Source organism: Octopus bimaculoides, chromosome 5 (assembly GCF_046866305.1).
Source record: "Octopus bimaculoides isolate indiv1 chromosome 5, ASM4686630v1, whole genome shotgun sequence".
NCBI classification, from domain to species: domain Eukaryota; kingdom Metazoa; phylum Mollusca; class Cephalopoda; order Octopoda; family Octopodidae; genus Octopus; species Octopus bimaculoides.
Window position 1 is genome coordinate 122700512 of NC_142932.1, and position 18017 is coordinate 122718528.

Below are 18017 nucleotides of genomic sequence, written 5' to 3' on the forward strand. Positions count from 1 at the left end.
TTAATGTTTAGATCTTTTTTTTATTTAGTTTCTCTGGAATTTCTGGAGAATGGATAAATAGTTCTTACTGACATTGTCTTTAAATAGTGTGAGAAAACATGGAAGTGGCCAGAAATGGCGTTTAACACTGAACAATAGAATTTTAATGTGATCGATGCCAAAGTTTATATTTATAATGGTCCGATGATGAGTTTTAAAGAATGATAAACAAAAGTGAAATACCGAGCAACTACATTTATGTTAAAAAATAAATTAATTAAAAAAGAAAACATGAAAACAAATTTAAAAAAAAGGAAAAAAAAAATCTTTTAATCAGAATTTAGCATAGATTTGATCCTGTCTCGGTTGGAAAACAAGCAATAAGCAGCAGCCAAGCTGAAACCAATTCCACCTGCACGTACACACTTTTTCAAACCAGCTGGAAAAATATAGAAATAGAAGAACAGATGAAATATTTTTTTTAATCTTTCAAATTTGGAAAACAAAAAACAAAAACCATTCCAAAAAGTATAATACAAATCTACAATCATTTTAGTTTCTAGAATTTTAATAAATTAAATGGTTCCAAAGTATTTATCTCCAAGGCTGTGACTTTCAAGACTGCCTGAACTTTTAATTTGGAAGAACAGAGACTACTGTGTTCAGATGCTTGTCTCTATATGTTCACAAGCCCAAGCCCTCAGAAGGTCCTTTTATAAGGCAGTGACCAAAATGAAGTAAAGAATGGGGTTAATTATGTGGAATTGAGAGTTTGGAATATGAGTTCTATTGGTATTGGATAAGAAACTCACCATTACAAGGAAATAGATTCATAATAAAGTGACTGAGAACTTTGGCAATGTGCTGTGCTTGAGAGGACCTGTCAGGCCAAGTGCACCTGCGCTGGTGGCATGTAAAGAACACCTTTAGAGTGTTGGGCCTCACAGAGGCAAAATGACTGAGTTTCTTTTGAGTGCTGGGCCTCACGGAGGCAAAGTGGCTGAGTTCCTTTCAAATGTTGGGTCTCATGGAGGCAAAGTGGCTAAGTTCCTTTCGAGTGTTGGGCCTCACAGAGGCAAAGTAGCTGAGTTCCTTTCAAGTGTTGGGCCTCACGGACACAAAGACATGACTTTTGGCATTATGTTGTGCTTGAGAAGACCCATCAAGCTGAACAAAATCGCAGTCGTGGCAGATACTGGTGTCGAGCAAATTGACACCCATGCCGGTGGCACGTAAAAGCAACCATTACACTCTTGGAGTGGTTACCAGCCCTGGTCAAACCGTCCAACCCATGCCAGCACAGACAATGGTCATTAAAATGATGATGATAATGATTATTATTAGTGGTCAAAGAGAACAGAGTTGATTGCAATCAATTCATTCTGTTATAAGAATATCATTCCTTAATTCATTTAATATAAGTGATTCTACTGTAATCATATCAGTGAAATCTACACATATTTCTCTCCTAGAAAAACAAATCCTAAAGAACACACTTAACAGGATTGCTCACAGTTGGTCGACCTGCAATGGGACAAGCAAATTATTCTTACCAGACGATTTGTAAAGCAGACCGGTACTTGTAGCTGCTGTTAGTGTATTTATTTCATCATCAACGCCACGGCCGAGTTGCAGTAAGACACCAATGACACTGTACATCAAAGCTGGAAATAAAAGAGGAAAAGTTCATTGCTGTGATAGAATTGTTCATTCTTTTTGAAATTGCAAGAGTTTGGAATATGAAAATTGTAAAGGTTGCGCTTATGAAAATTGGTTTGTTGGGAACTGTGAGTAAAGATAAAGAGAAATGGTTGAAGGAGATTGGAATGGAATGTTCTGTAGAGCTTCTACAGAAAGTGTTGGGGTAAGTCGATTACATCGACCCCTAGTGCTCAACTAATATTTAATTTTATTGACACCGAAAGGATGAAAGGCAAAGTCGGCAATAATAATAATAAAGTTTTTGAAGCGTGAACAAGAGTCAGTTAAGTCTGCTGGCAGCTGACACTCTCCATCATACCCAGCAAAATAAGCTGAAAGTTTTCATTGAATAATAATAATACTAATTAACATTTATAAAACACCCAAAATTCTGAGGTCAGAAGACGAGTGAATTTAATTGGCCCAGTACTTATGCCCTAACCCTTAAAAGGATGAAAGGAAACGTATTTGCACTCAAAAAGTAATGAGATAAACATTTTGTCAGCTGCTCTGCTGATTCTACAACAGGAATGGGCGAGTTAACTGATTTACCATTCTATATTCGTAAATAATAAGCTGATTTAATCCAGGGCTGTGGAGTTGGAAACAATTAAGGGGTAGCTGGAGTTGGAGTCGGTAAAACTATAACGACTCTGATTCCAACTCACAAAATTTTTATTCTTTAATATAAACCAGTCATAACATATAGGCCTACTCAAAGTACAAGCATATGCATATGCTTCATGGGATCTTGTTTAAAACGGGGGCCACATTTTTCATTAATGTTTTATGTAATGTTTTTGGTACGGAAAGACTTTCAAACTTCGTATACTTATCTATTTTGTGTTATAGAACAGAAAAATATTTTTGTATTTGAATTTATTTCATGTAAAAAATTGTCTTATTTCGATAATTTCAACCAATCACTGACAAGTATTCAGTTGTTTACATTTACTCCTTTGGCTGATTAAGCGGTGTAAAGCGTATTTAATTTCCATAGCTTCGTTTTGCTTTTTTCTTTTTAAATTTGCTGTTTTACCCTAACCCTAACACCGATAGAATTGTTTCAGAATCGTTTGTTTATGTAGTCGGCACTTAATGTATATCGGCTGAATGGACGTCAGTGATTGGTTGAAATTACAGAAATACGACAACTTTAACATGGAATAAGTTAGGGATTTCTTCTTTTTTTAAGAAGACTAAGAGAAAAAGATGTTTTATATGACACATTCTACCAGTGTTCCAAGTTTCAAAGTGTTTCGTTAATGAAAAATGTGGCCCCCGTTTTAAAAAAGATCCGCTTTATGAGATATGTAGACCACAATCATTTAATTACATAAAGAGGAGTCAGAGTCAGAGATGCCAATAGTGTCGGAGTCGAAGTTTTTTGTTTTGACTCTACAGCCCTGATTTAAACAAACCAAAGAATTTCAATGTCATTTATTTTACCAAACAAGAATTGATGGAATACAAAATTTCAATCTTACTGCAAGCTGTTGTCTTTGATGCAGCTTCAGTTCTTATTAAAGATATATTAGTATTATCACATTTTAGATTTGCTTGAGAAACATTATCGGCAACAAATTTAACTGTATTGTTTCCTAATTTATGAATAATTGAGAAAGGCTACATCCATAACAGACAAGATCCTCTGATACTTTTAAGTACAAATGTACAGGAGGACATAAGTACATAGACAGCATATAGACTGCTATTGTGCAGCCTACCCCCCCTCCCACAAAAAAGGCCAATACATACATGGAAAGAGAAACCATTAAGATTACAATAAACATGATCTCCAAGAACTAATCTAACTGTGGACTTACCAATAACACCTAAAGATTGAGCTGAAGAAGCACCTTGTTTTGTGATAAAGTTTAACATCCTGCAAAATCAAAAGAGATATGCTTTAGAAAACAATCTGATATAAAGAATTAGAAAAACTTTAGCAAAGCCCTATTCAGGTTCAATCATCGATAAAAGGAAATTATTCTCTCCCACACACTGTTGTAGTTTTAATGTCTACTTTTCCATGCTCATGCAAGGGTCAGGCAGAATTTGTTGAGGTGGATTTTTCAAGGTTGTTAGCCATTCGTGTTAATCTTGTTTTATCAGCAAAACAATATTTCTTCAATGCCAGATATTATCTCCATGGAAGATTGGATATGAAACCATTTGTAGGATGGTAAGGGTTCATTTATAACTGTTAGAAGACAAGGAAACACAAACACATGTCTCGACATAAATAAAGGATTCCTTTTAGTTTCTGCCAATCAAATCCACTCACAAGGTTTTGGATGGCCTGGGGCTATAAGAAAACAGAGTTGCCTAATGTGCCATGGAGTGGGACTGAACCCAAGATCATGTGGTTGGGAACCAAACTTCTTAACCACACAGCTATACTTGTGCATATAGACCTGTTTTATCATCATCGTTTAACGTCCACCTTCCATGCTGGCATGGGTGGGACGGTTTGACAGGAGCTGGCTAGTCAGAAGACAGCACAAGAATTCTGTAACTGTTTTGGCATGGTTCTATGGCCCTTCCTAACCCCAACCACCCAGCAGAGTGGACTGAGTGGTTTTTTTTTATGTGGCACAAGCACAGACGAGGTCAGTTTTGGCAAGGTTTTTCCAGTTGGATGCCCTTATGCCCTTCCAAATGCCAACGACCCAGCAGAATGGACTGGGTGCTTTTTACATGGCATCAGCACTGGAGATGTTTATGTGAAGAAAAACAGAAAAGAGTACAAGTGGAGTGTTACACCAACATAATGTGGCAGTCCTGGATGGGATGAATGTTACTGTTATTTAACCCCAGGAAATGTTGGTTCCAGCTGGCAATACGACACAATATCTGTGTCCTTATATTTTCGAACAGGGGTGCTCATTACCCCCAACCAGCACAAAGCAACATCTGTGGACCGGTTTCTGGGTTATTGCCCTTTATCAGCACTGAGTAGTTTCTCGGCTAGATGGTGCTGCTGAATTCCCATTCGAAATAACCCAGAAACCAGTCTACAGATGTTGCTTTGTGCTGGATGGGGGTGTTGAGCTCCCCTGTTCGGAAATATAAGGACACAGATATTGTGTCGTACAACCAGCTAGAAACATCGTTTCCTGGGCTAAACAACATTAACATTAGTCCCATCCAGGACTGCCACATTATGTTGGCAAATAGCCTTTACTTTAAAGAGCTGTTACACTGAATATCTCTCTTTGAGAGATTTAGAAATAATAATGTTTCTATTTAAAATTTAAATGGTTTAAAGTTTTAAGTTCTAAACGTAAAAAAGCCAAGCATCTCAACAACAGAGCAACGGTGAAAAAAAAAAAAGAAAGAGATTATTAGAATGTTGTTTTGTTTTTTCAGATGATGCAAATTTGAAATTACTTACTGTGTTCGTCGTACAGCCCCTGTCAACTGGGCCGTGCTTGTTTCTCGGAAGCCTGAATATAAACCATTTAAACCTCCTACAGCTGCTCCTGTTGTTTAAGACAAAAAACAAAATAAATTTATATCCTTTAATTACCACGAGTTCCTTAATCCATTAGCATTTAAAACAACCCTATCCAGCCCAAATATTCTACACGTTTTACGTTCAAAAGGGCCAAAGTGTTCAAATTCATCTCATTAAATTGTTTATGATTAATAATAATAATGAATTACGGAGATGTACTTGCATAGCAAGTAACCTGATCTGAGATCGTGTGCTGGAACAAAAAGAATTGCAGCGTGGAAGGTATTTATAAACCATTTAAGAAACACAGAGCAGCATGGAAGCATGATGCACATTCGCACGATTTCCACTTGCTGAATTTCTCTCCCAAGGTATTTGTTGTCCCAAGGCTTTAGGAGACGACACCCAAATTGCAATAGAATAGGATCAAAACAGAAACCATGTGGTTGTGAAGTCCACTTTGTAACCAATCATGCCTGAGATTTTTGATCAAGAACTTTACCTGCAAATACAGAACCTCCAATCTGAGAGAAAGCTAGTTCAAGTCTACCACGTTGTCGACTTGCACCTTCTGGGAAAATGAAGTCTGATCCACTGTCCTGCAAAATGAGACAAACAGAAAAGGTTTAAGACAATGGCAGTGGTAGAAATGTAGGATATTTATGAAATTTGAGGAGATAATAAAAATATAAGGGTTAACATTCTTTTACAGCTTCCAGCAAGTAAATTGTCTTTAGCATTTAACCATTTTGCTACCAATCTGCCTGAAACTGCCTCTGACTCTGTAGTACAAATGTCTTGTCTTCATGTTTTGAATTCAAATCTTCTACCAAACCTTAGTCACAATCTATGTTCCTAACACAAGCTGAATGATAACTAAGTTATTTTACTAAATTCTGTTATATTTAAAATTAATTGAAAGAAACAGAGAGCATCTCAAGAGAAATATGGTTACAAAAGGGTTAAAATATAAAATAGAGAAACAATTCTTAACCCCTTCATTAACAACCTGGCTGAAACTACCTCTGGCTCTGTAGTACAAATGTTTTGTTTTCATAAGTTTTGAATGAAAATCTTCCACCAAACCTTAGTCACAATTTATGTTCCTAACACTAGCTTAATGTTAACAAGGTTATTTTACTAAATTCTTTGTTATATTTAAAATTAATTGAAAAAAAAACACAGAACGTCTCAATAGAAATATGGTAACAAAAGGGTTAAACCAGCCATATCTGGCTAAAATATTCTACATGTTTTAATCTTGAGCTGGCCAGATCCAGCCCCTCAAACCTACCCAACAATTTCATTCTAAATACAAATCACATCAGCAAAATCTTAAGACTGCAAGATAATGCAAGTTTAATTGATTGTGATTATATTTGATTTTACTTGACTCAATAGGTCTCCTCAAGCACAGTAATGTTTGTTCATAGTCATCGTGTTTCTTTTAAGGTCTCTTAGAATCTAATCTCCTGAATGCAACCAGCTTAACACTGTCCAAACAATTTTATAAATCTGATGATGTTATTTAGTATTGTATGTTACCAGAGTCATTTCATTGTTTTGTGGGGTCTCTCTCCCTGTTTTATCAAACCACAATGTGCTTGCGAACATGTTGGGCTGTTCTTTACTTGCAAGTTATGTCATTTGCTAACTTTCATCTTTCTGCCCCACCAGAAATTGTCGAAATGACTCATTGATTTTATCTTTCACTTGTTTGTCATTAGACTGTGGCCGTGCTGGAGTACTGCCTTGAAGAATTTTTAGTCGAATGAATTGATCTCAGTACTTCTTTTTTAAAGCTTGGTAGTTATTCTATCAGTCTCGTTTGCCAGACAGCTAAGTTATGGGCAATTACAAAGACATATATATATATGATTGGCCTCTTTCAGTTTCTATCTACGAAATCCACTCACAAGGCTTTAGCTGACTTGAGGTTACAGTAGATGACACTTACTCAAGGTGTTTTACAGGGGGACTGAACCCAGGAACATGAGATTAGTAAGCAGACTTCATACCACATAGCCACTCCTGCACATGTAAGCTCATCTTTTAAGGTTTAGGGAGATTTTCATCCATCCATCATTTTAAATCTGAGTTTTGTCCCCGTTAACGGGGGGTGGCCGGATCTATCTCAAAACCATAGCAACCACCCTCACACCCGGTTTTGGGCATCCTCCCTTCTCAAGCCAACCCTCCCAATCTCCTCCTCCACATTTTCCTATGTCTACCTTGCATTCGCTGTCCATTTACCTCAAACTCAAGCACCCTCCTCAACACATGCCCATACCACTGCACTCCATTCACCTGTGCCAGCCGTTCCACTGATTTTGCTTTTAAAAATGGAACTTGCCCTTCATAAGGTTTGCTTTATCAAAATAATTCACCATTTTATTTATTTATCTGGTTGTGTTGTTGGAAGTGGACCGAAGTGCTCTTTACTAATTCTTCACTTTGATATCAAGAACTTCATATATTAGTTCCTCAACCACCAGAGTTTTAATGTTCACTTATTTCTGCTCGCATGAGTCAGATGAAATTCATCAAGACAAATTTTCTAGAACCAGTTGCCCTTCCTGTTGCTTTTTATGACAGTGACCTCATTTACAATTATAATTCAATGTTAAAATAAGGTGAAACAAACACACATACATATGGTCAGGCCCAGCTATAGTAGAAAACACTTGCCTGAAGTGCCACACATTGGAACTGAACCCAAAACTTCTTGACCCTGCCTGTGTCTATCAACATGTTAATGTCCACTTTTTCATGCATGGGTCTGATGGAGTTCAATGATTTTTGTTGAATATTGTTTTTTAACATTCATTCTTCGTCCTACTACAATAATTTCTGTGTTTAGTTGTTCTGACATAGTTTGAAGTTTGGTTGGATCTCTTAAAACGAGAACCCAGGATATATTACAAAATTTGCATCTGACTTTTTCATTCTATTTTGCCTGCAAGTGAAGTTTTTTAAAATCACTGCTAAGTATGTTGTGAACAGCTTTTAGGTAGTCTTGAGGAAACAGAATCTCACTATCTTTTACTCATTCTTAGCAGAAATTTGTGTATAATGATAAAAGCTGTAGCATGCTGGCAGATGTATCGTAAAACCTTGCTTTCTTATAATTGTCATCATTGCTTGGACTGACAAAATCAAATTCTTTTTGGTGGTCCTTGAAGATTATGAAGATTGGGATATAATGTCAATGGCAGAAAACTGCCAAGAAGTCTTATTTGTATTACATAAATCAATTTTTTGATTATTTTCAAAATCAATTTAAAGTAATAGACAATATTCTTTATGATTATAAAAAGGGAAGGCATATTCTAATTACTTGGTTAATGATCATCCACTACCTATTCATGGTACTTTCATTTCTCTTATCAAGTTCAAGTGCAACTGTGTCTGGCTATCGATTCCAATACCCAAATACTTTCTCGGGTCATTCGAGGTCAGTTTTAAGTAAAACGAGAAAAAACACTCTGCATTAGAAGTTACCATAAATGATGTATGGTTAGTGTGTGAAATAATTTCTTCCCGACAATAATAGTAAAAAAATACTGATTGGCATGAAGCAATTAAATAATAAAACATGAGAAAATAAGAAAACAAGAATTAGATATCGAATGTAATGATTTCTAATACAAGGCTGTATATTTTTGGATTAGTTGTTGGTTTAAATGTCAGTATTTGACTGGTACTAACGAAGTAAATCCTGGCAGGATTTAAAAAACGGAACGAAAACGGATGTAACTAAACATCATAAAGTATTGGAACCGGACACTGGAAGAACAACTAAGAAATAAATAGTTGATTAAAACGTCATCAGTAGTACCCGATTTGTACGTATCGATCTCGGGAAAAGGAAAGTCAACTATCACAACACCTGAACTACTGTGAAAAAATAAAACAAATAACAAAACTTACTGCTCCAATATACGCTGGATCGAAATTTAGGTACGGTGACATTACACTACCCATGCCCCCGGCCGAAACTGGAAAGGAAATGGAAGTTATAAGTGGGATTATACACACTTGACTGAAATATAATTAAAACAAAACTGAATACATAGAATTAGCAAGGGTTTCTAATTTGATGATGTAACATACTAGCTGAATACATAAACGAATGCAATGGTTCAACAAGCTCAACATCCATATCAAGGGTATGGAATTCTTTAGACAGTTTGATATCAGCAAATCATACAAATGAAGTTATTTATTCAAAATCTTGACTAAAAGGTAGACTCTGAGAGCATAGTAATGACTTCTGTCATCTTTGATTTAATAATAGAAGCACTTTAGTTATTAATACTAACTCGCGCACACTCATATTGCGCACGAACAAGCGGATGTTTCTCTGATATTGCAGACAAAAGTTAATAACCAGAAGACATTCGACAATTAAAAACAATATCAAGGAACATGTGTGTGTGTTTGTATGAGAGTGTATATATATATATATATATATTTATATATATACACCACACCACAATGTACAAAGCGACTAATGTACAGACAACACATAATAAATTACCAATAGAAAGGCGATTTTTATAATTATCTTGAATTAGAACTGCGAAATTTGTAAATTAGGTGCCTCTAACACATTATTTGTTATATTTAAATTCAAAGGTAAAATAGAAAATCGCTGGTATAATCGATATGAGAATTGTTCTAGTAATTAAAGGTCAAGTTGTCAAGTACGCGACAATAACTAATTGGTTTAACAAAGAATATTATATAAATCATAAATACCTCCAGCTGACATAGTTGGATCAGAACTGGAATATGGATTGAAGAATGTTCTTCTCGACGAAGGATCTCCACCGCTGTCCATTTCCCTAGATAATTCTGTTAAACGAACTTAAACCCTTATTGCTAATATACAATCTCCTCACAGAGTCACCATGCGGGGTCAAAAGGATAGTGCGCATGCGTTAATTATATAACATTAGAGTTATCCCCCCTTATCACTGGAACTGCCTCGCAGGAAGCACGTGTCGTTGTCTGTTTTGCTGGGTCCTGGACCGGTTTCCACTATCCTGCTCTGTAAAATTATTGCTTAAAAGGTAAATTTAATTGCAGTTTTGAAATATATCCGGAAAGCTAAAAAGAAAAAAAAAAGCGTTACGAAACGACATATATGTTTTGATTTTTAACCGACACGTTTGATAAACAAAATTCAAATTAAACTTATTTTTGTATGATTCCGCTACCTTAAAAACGAGAAGCAAATGTTTAGTGGTTCACATGGATATTTCTTAACTTTATAAAGTCTCTTGTTGATTAAAAAAGTCTTTGTTAGCGTTTTCCCAACATGGATTTAAACGATCCGAAAGAATCTACTTTTAAAGATGTTATATTAACAGAAGTTAGAGATACTGACGCAGAATCAACGTTGGATGTACCAAGTAACACCAGAGAAAATGATAGCTTGAAAGATGATACAACGGCAAATGACTGTAATGATAATCCCAGAAATGACGGTGTTAACAAAGTCTCTGTCACAGCTGTATCTAACAAAGATGTTGATGACAAAAAGATGATTGATACAGTTGTTAACGAAGAATCCGTTGCGGCAAGCGTTGATGACGAAGAAAATATTATCGTACATATTAATGAAGAGAATACTCTAAATGTTGGTAAGGAAGAAGGAATTATCAGTAATGCTGCCAACAACCCGGTTTCCATGGGTGTAGAGAAGAAATGTGAGCCGTCAAAGCAGAATGCAGTTAACGTGGACCTTCATTTAAATGCAAATCACACAATTTATCGCTCTGGTAATGTTGATGACAAAGTTACTTCGGACAATGAGAGCGACCCCTCTTCATCTCTTAGTTCTTCATCGTCAAACGACGATGATGAACCAACGAAACCAAATGTAACAGAAAAATGTCCAGAGTAAGTAGATTAATTAATTTAATTTTCAAATTTGTATCTAAAATATTCCAGTTTTTTTAAAATCTTCCATTTGCCGCGTTTTTCTCCTTAAATTAGAGACATACAATTAATATGTACTTTACTGTTAATCTATAAACTTTATAGTTTATTACCAGTATTACCAAATCACCGTCTGGGTACTACTAAAGCAGCGCGGACCCGAACGCGCAGTCGCGCGTCCGTGCTAGCTAGTCTTGAGTGGTCGATCCTAACCCTAACCCTATCCCTAACCCTAACTCTAACCCTAACCCTAACTCTAACCCTATCCCTAACCCGCGTGTGCAAATGAATACGTGTTTAGGGTTAGGGTTAGGATCGACCACTCACGACTAACTAGCGCGACTGCGCGTTCGGGTGCGCGCTGCTTTAGTAGTACCGCCGTCTGTAGCTATTACAAAATAGAAAAGAAAACTTGATGGTCTGGTATATATTCAATAAGATCTTATAGGTACTATTCTTATACGATTTGATGTCTTCCTTCTTTATTTCCAAGATCACATTCCGTAGGTATCCATTTGCATAACGAGGTACCCAGGTCTTCAGTGAGCTTCATATCCGTACTAAAAGCAGGAAAAAAGTCATGTGCGTTGAAGAAGGCCATATTTTTTTCAGAAAACTATTTGTGTAAACTTTATCTGTCTACTGGTTTAACACCATCGTCTGCTTTTGGGGCACCTTTAGTGGAGTCCATTCTGTTGCAAGTGTTTGAGTGAGATCTGTAGTTTGAATATATCTTCCTTCCTCTGTTCTTCCCTTCCTCATAAAATCACTGTCATTATTATTCTTGGTAAAGAATGATGAATTAAAAACTCTACAAAAGTATGGTGTAAGCCTTTCGGATCAACGTTTTCAATATAACCGGACACACACACAAATACATGTATATGTATATACGAATGTTTGTTTTTTATTAAAAAAGCAAAAAGTATATAAGATTATATTGCCAAGAAAAATAAAACCCTGCAGGACCACTTCTCTTTCATTAAAATGATCTTTGGATTTTGTTTTTCTTTGTGAAATATTGGGTTAAATTGCATTTGTGAAAAAACTCTCCTGTGAAAGGGCCACTGAGCTACAAAAGGTTGTACTGTGGTTGTTGGGAAGTGCACTTCATTATTACTTGTTTTTTTATTTGCCTGGGCACAACAGCTGTGTCCATCCTATGATTGCTACTGACCTCTTTGGTTCCAATGAGGTAAGTTGGCAGAGTCATTAGAGTAGCAGACAGAATATTTTGCAACATTTCTGATTCTCTGCACTTCAAGCTCAAATCCTACTGAGGCCAACTCTGCTTTTTATCTTTTTGGAGTCAATAAAAAAGTATGAATAGGGGCAGTGGATTGGTGGAACTAAGAACGTCAGGATGGATGCTTTACACTGTTCATTAAACTCTACAAACTGAGTTCGAATCCTACCATGGGCTTCTTGGATGGTTCACTTAATCCACCACATGCCACATTAGGTGATTTTGTTGAAGGGGTCGTCTCTGTTGTAAGCATTTGGGTACAGTCTCCAGTTTGAGGTCTTCAACTCTTCCTTCTTTCTGGACAAAATGCTTAACAGCGTTTATTCTAAATTTACATTCTGAGTTCAAATTCCAACAAAGTCAACTCTACTTCTCATCCTTTCGGGGTTGATAAAATAAATGCTAGTTGACTATCCCCCTTCCTCACCCAAATTTCAGGCTTTGTGCCTTTGATAGAAAAGATTTTTATGTATAAAGAAAATCTGTTGTTTAACCCTTTCGTTGTTGTATTTCTGTTGAGATGCTCTGTGGTTCCTTCAATTAATTTTAAATACAACAAAGAATTAAGTAAAATAATTTAGTTATCATTAAGCTAGTGTTAAGAACATAAATTGGGACTAAAGTTTGGTGGTAGATTTTAATTCAGAACTTATGAAAACAAGGCATTTGTACTCAGAGCCGGTTTCAGCCGGGTTGGTATCAAAAGGGTTAAACTTTGCTCAGCTGTTTTATTAAGTTTATGTAAGAAATTCTATTTCCTGAAATTCTAATTCAATTCAAATTTTCACCATGATTTAAAAATTTTGTTCTTTGACATTTTAGTGAGAAGAAAATTATTGAAAAGCCTAAAGTGAAAGGAGAATTAGGTATTGAGGTAAGACTGATCTAGAAATATTTATTTTAAAATTTCTATTACTTTTTACTTGTTTTAGACTGCAGCCATGCTGGGGCACCACCTTGAACGGTTTAGTTGAACAAATCAAGCCCAGGACGTTTATGTTAGGAAAGGCATCCAGATGTAGAAATCTTGCCAGATCAGATTGGAGCCTGGTACAGCCTTCTGGCTTGCCAGTCCTCAGTCAAACTGTCCAATCCATGCCAGCATGGAAAGCGTACGCTAAACAATGTTGATGATGATGGTGTTTGTTCTACCAGTCTTTTTTGCTGAATCACTAAATTATGGAGATGTGCAAAAACCAACTTTAGTTGTGTAGCGGTGGGTGCACAAACTTACAGACAGACACCATCTGTGAAATCGTAGTTGTGGCCGTTGCTGGTGTTATGTAAATGGCACGTGAAAAGCACCCATTACACTCTTGGAGTGGTTGGCATTAGGAAGGATATCCAGCTGTTGAAACCATACCAAATCAGACTGGAACCTGGTGCAGTGCTCCAGCTTGCCAATCAAGCCGTCTAACCCATGTCAGCATGGAAAGTGGACGTTAAATGATGATGATGATGATAGGTGCAGGAGTGGCTGTGTAGTAAGTTTGCTTTTCAGCCACATAGTTCTGGGTTCCGTCCCACTGCATGACACCTTGAGCAAGTCTCTTCTACTATAGCCTCAAGCTGACTAAAGCTTTGCGACTGGATTTAGTAGACAGAAACTGAAAGAAGCCCATTGTATATATGTTACATGATTGCCACTGTTATACAGGTGTCCTCTTTCATTCCCAATATTCTGCACAAACATTGTCTGGTTATGGAGTTTATATCACTTTGCTTGGAAACAGGTGGGGGTCCGCAGTAAGAAGGACATGGAAATTCTGCGTCTGTAAACTCTGTCCAACCCGTGCAAGCATGAAAAAGTGAACAGTAAAATGTTGATATATGAGAACTTCCACACAGTTTCTGTCTACTGAATTCTCTCACAAGGCATTGGTTAGTCTGGGGCTATAGTAGAAGATACTTGCCCAAGGTGCATGTGGTTGCAAAATGAGCTTCTTAACTCTGCAGCCATGTCTGTAACTATAGGATGGAATTTTGTGGACTTGGTTATAGATGCCTTGGTCAATCACTGGTTGATAAAGGATGTCCATGCATCACAGGGTGGAATAAATACCACAAGGATTTTTACTTTAAACACATTAAAAAAAGTGCCGTGTAAAAAGCATGACTTACCTTGCTTGTGCCACATAAAATGTATTCTGCTGAATGGTTGGTGTTAGGAAGGGCATCCAGCTATAAAAATCCTGCCAAAGCAGTCACCGAAGTCTGATGCAGGCTTTGGCTTGGCCAGCTCTTGTGGTACCATCCCACCCATACTAGCATGGAACACGGATGTTAAATGATGATGATGATGTTGACATTGGTTTTCTCCTCCACAAAAGACATCAGCAAAATATAATCCGGTGTAGATATACACCATACCTATATATCTGTATTTTTACTTGTTAAGAGGCTTTTGCACAGTTTCCTTTCTTAAGTTTCACTCCTAAGCTATTAATCAAAGTGGGGCTATGGTTGTCACTTGCCCATCATTCTACACATTGATTTGGTATCGAAATTAGTAAAAGCCTTAATTAGTTACTTGGCTTTTTACTTCCACCATTTGACACTTGGTGCTTGTAGCAGACCGTTCCTTTGCAAGAGTGTGTGGAACAGATCTCCAGTCTGGTTGCCTTTGCTTTCCTCACAGTCTTGGAGATCTTGTAGACTATTGCAGTCGCACTTCTTCCTTCTGTGACTAAAGTATTTACCATTTTGCGTTCAGATTTTTCTGTCAAATGTATTAATTAATTTTATTCGCATTATTTTGAATTCATCCTGCATCATCTCATAACTTCAGGATTTCAACAACGTAATTGTTTATATTTAGAAGGACATTGTAGGGTAGGTATGAAAGGCTAGATCTGGTCAGTTTGAACATAAAACCAATAGAATTCCTGGGCCAGATATGGATGGCTTAAATGCTAAAGAATCTCTCCCCAACATTTACACTGCTAATATATCCAACTGAAGAAACAAACTAACAGCAAAGTAGACCTTGGCGAAATTTGAACTCGGAACGTGAGGACGGGCAAATTGCTGCTAAGCATTTAGCTCAGTCTGGTAGCAATTCTGCTGCCTTACAGCTGTGTTATATTGAACGTTGGTATGTGCTGGCATCATGTAAAAAACTCCCAGGACACTCTGTAAAGTGGTTGGCATTTGGAAGGGTGTCCAGCTGTAAAAACCTTGCCAAAGCAGGTGACTGGAACCTGATGCAGCTCTCTGGCTTACAAGCTCCTGTCAAACCGTCCCACCTATGCCAGCATGGAAAACAGATGTTAAATAATGATGATAGCTATGAGTAGGGTTCATATTTTTAGCACATAGGATCTGTATCACTTACCTACTTTTTACTTTAAAGGATCTTCCTCCTATTGAAGAACTGAAGATAACTGCAGATGACAAGGTGCAGCTTGTATGTGTTGGGTTGATTTCCACTATCATAGACACACTTGGTAAGTATTATTGTTTAATTAGAGCCTTTGCTTGACGGAAATGTGATAAATGAGATACGGGATAACAGGGGAATGGGTAAAATCTAGAATTATTTGAAATTTGTTTGTGGTTCATTGATTTCTGTAATATTTATTATAATAAAGGTTAGTCCAACCCATGCTAGCATGGTAAGCGGACGTTAAATGATGATGATGATGTTGAGCGTGACTCAGCTTAGAAAGTTGTTGGTGATGAAAAGCATTGGAAGAAAATGTGGACAAGAGAGACCCTTTCGTTACTGTATTTATTTTGAGATGCTCTGTGTTTCTTTCAATTAATTTTAAATATAAAGAATTTAGCAAAAATAACTTGGTTATCATTCAGCTAGTGTTAGGAACATAAATTGTGACTAAGGTTTGGTGGAAGATTTTAATTCAGAACTTACGTAAAAGATATTTGTACTCAGAGCCGGTTTCAACCAGGATGGTAACGAAAGGGTTCATGTACACATATGAAGTAAACAGATATTATATACTTTATAAAAGTTATTAATGTTTACCATATTTTCTGGCATATAAGTGGAATTCTTCAGACCAAAATTTACAGCCAAAACAGGTAGGATGACTTTGGAAGACCAAAATTCCCGCGTGAAATGCAGCAGGATTTAGAAAGATATAGTAATGATGTTTGAATGTTTACTTTACAATGATTTGTATGTTAGAAAATATGATGGCTGTGGTTTAGCACTTATCGAGCGGAACTATAATCAAAAGCGTTCAAGCCATGACCATCCTGACTTTTGTCACTATATTATCCAGTCTGTTCTTTCTTAAGATGCTAGGGTGTGGTTTGAAGGAGATTTACCACCTATTTCATGCAGGTTGATTGGTCTCATTAGGGGATCCTTCTTATCTCTTGTCATAGTCCAAAGTTGAGTCTGATCAAAGATGCTTAAAACGAATCATTTCATTCTGAATCAAGGGTTTATTTAAACCATTACCTACCAGTGATCTCATATGAGATCACTTAAAAATTTTGTAATTATCTGTCAATATTTACACATATCTAACCTTTTTGCTATATCTACTAGGTATATTTCTCTGATATTCAAATGAGGTTTGCTAATTTTTCACCCAATATCTTGCTTATTTCTATTTAAAATGTTATTTTGATCATTCCAGTGTGTTTCTAAGGCTGTTTTATGCTAGAAATTAAAGTTTCATAAAAAAATTTCAGTTAATAGAATTATGGGAGGTAATGGGTTAAAGTGTGCTCAACTTAGCCAATGAATTCTAATAATATTCTTTGACACCAATATGGATAAAGTAAATTTGAAAAAATATAAAAAGAATTAGTGTTTTTATTTGAAGTTCTTTTTTAAAAAAAGAAGAAATCTATATTTTTGAAGAGATTGGCCCTGTCTTTCTTTCTCGTGGAAAAGTGGAAAGTTGAGCTGTTTTATGAAGGGTTATTACAATAGCCATGTTTGGGGTTAAAAACTTGAAAGCTACATAATAGGCTGTAAGAAAGAAAGAACTGAATAAAACTTGCAATAAAGCTTTAATCAAAACTTCTTTTGAAGACACCCATCCATCCGTCCTTTCAAACACTCACCCACATGTGGGGGTAACATACACAGTTGCATAGACCTATATACACATATGCACACATATCTTTTGTTCCTTTCAGTCATTGGACTGAGTCCATGCTGGAGCACTGCTTTGAAGGGTTTTTGTTGAAGACATTGATCCCAATACTTAAGTTTTTCTTCAAGTCTGCTGCTTATATTATTGGTTCCGTTTGCCAAGACACGTTGGTAAAATATAGAGAATGCTACCATTTTTCTGTATGTCTTTCAGTGTTTCATTTCTACTTGAATTATTTTCCAGTTGTAGTTCAATCTCTTGAATCTGAATCTTCTCCACTCAACGATGACAGCATCTTGTTTCTAAAGGACCGAACCTCCTTGGGACAGGTAGGAACATTCTAGAAATGACTCTTTTTACAAATTTCTGGATGTTGTTTAGGTTTTTTTTTTTTATATCTTTTATCTTTTCTACTTGTTTCAGTCATTGGACTGCAGCCATGCTGGAGCTCTCTTTAAAGTGGTTGGTGTTAGGCAAGGCATCCAGCTGTAGAAACCAAGCCAAAACAGACTATGGAACCTGGTGCAACCCCTGGCATTACCAGTTCCTGTCAAACCATCCAACCCATGCCAGCATGGAAAACAGACATTAAACGATGATCATGTTGGGTTTT

At 36.5% G+C, this 18017-nt stretch overlaps 2 protein-coding genes across 2 annotated transcripts in view; one reads left to right on the plus strand and one right to left on the minus strand.

Annotated features, from left to right (window-relative positions):
• On the minus strand, positions 1–11290 carry LOC106868705 (mitochondrial import inner membrane translocase subunit Tim23). The gene is made up of 7 exons (XM_089353037.1): positions 9902–11290; positions 9071–9138; positions 5643–5739; positions 5078–5165; positions 3507–3565; positions 1533–1643; positions 1–418 (listed from the first exon to the last, which is right to left on the minus strand). Exons 1-7 carry the CDS (start codon positions 9981–9983, stop codon positions 309–311), a joined length of 615 nt encoding a protein of 204 aa, XP_089209163.1. The 5' UTR covers positions 9984–11290; the 3' UTR covers positions 1–308.
• Positions 10146–18017, plus strand: part of LOC106868703 (uncharacterized) — a 20554-nt gene continuing 12682 nt past the window's right edge. Inside the window, exons 1-4 of the mRNA XM_014914090.3 lie at positions 10146–11047; positions 13155–13206; positions 15685–15778; positions 17648–17733. Coding sequence (XP_014769576.2) covers positions 10464–11047; positions 13155–13206; positions 15685–15778; positions 17648–17733 — 816 coding nt within the window. The 5' untranslated portion in view covers positions 10146–10463. The remainder of the gene's footprint in view (positions 11048–13154; positions 13207–15684; positions 15779–17647; positions 17734–18017) is intronic.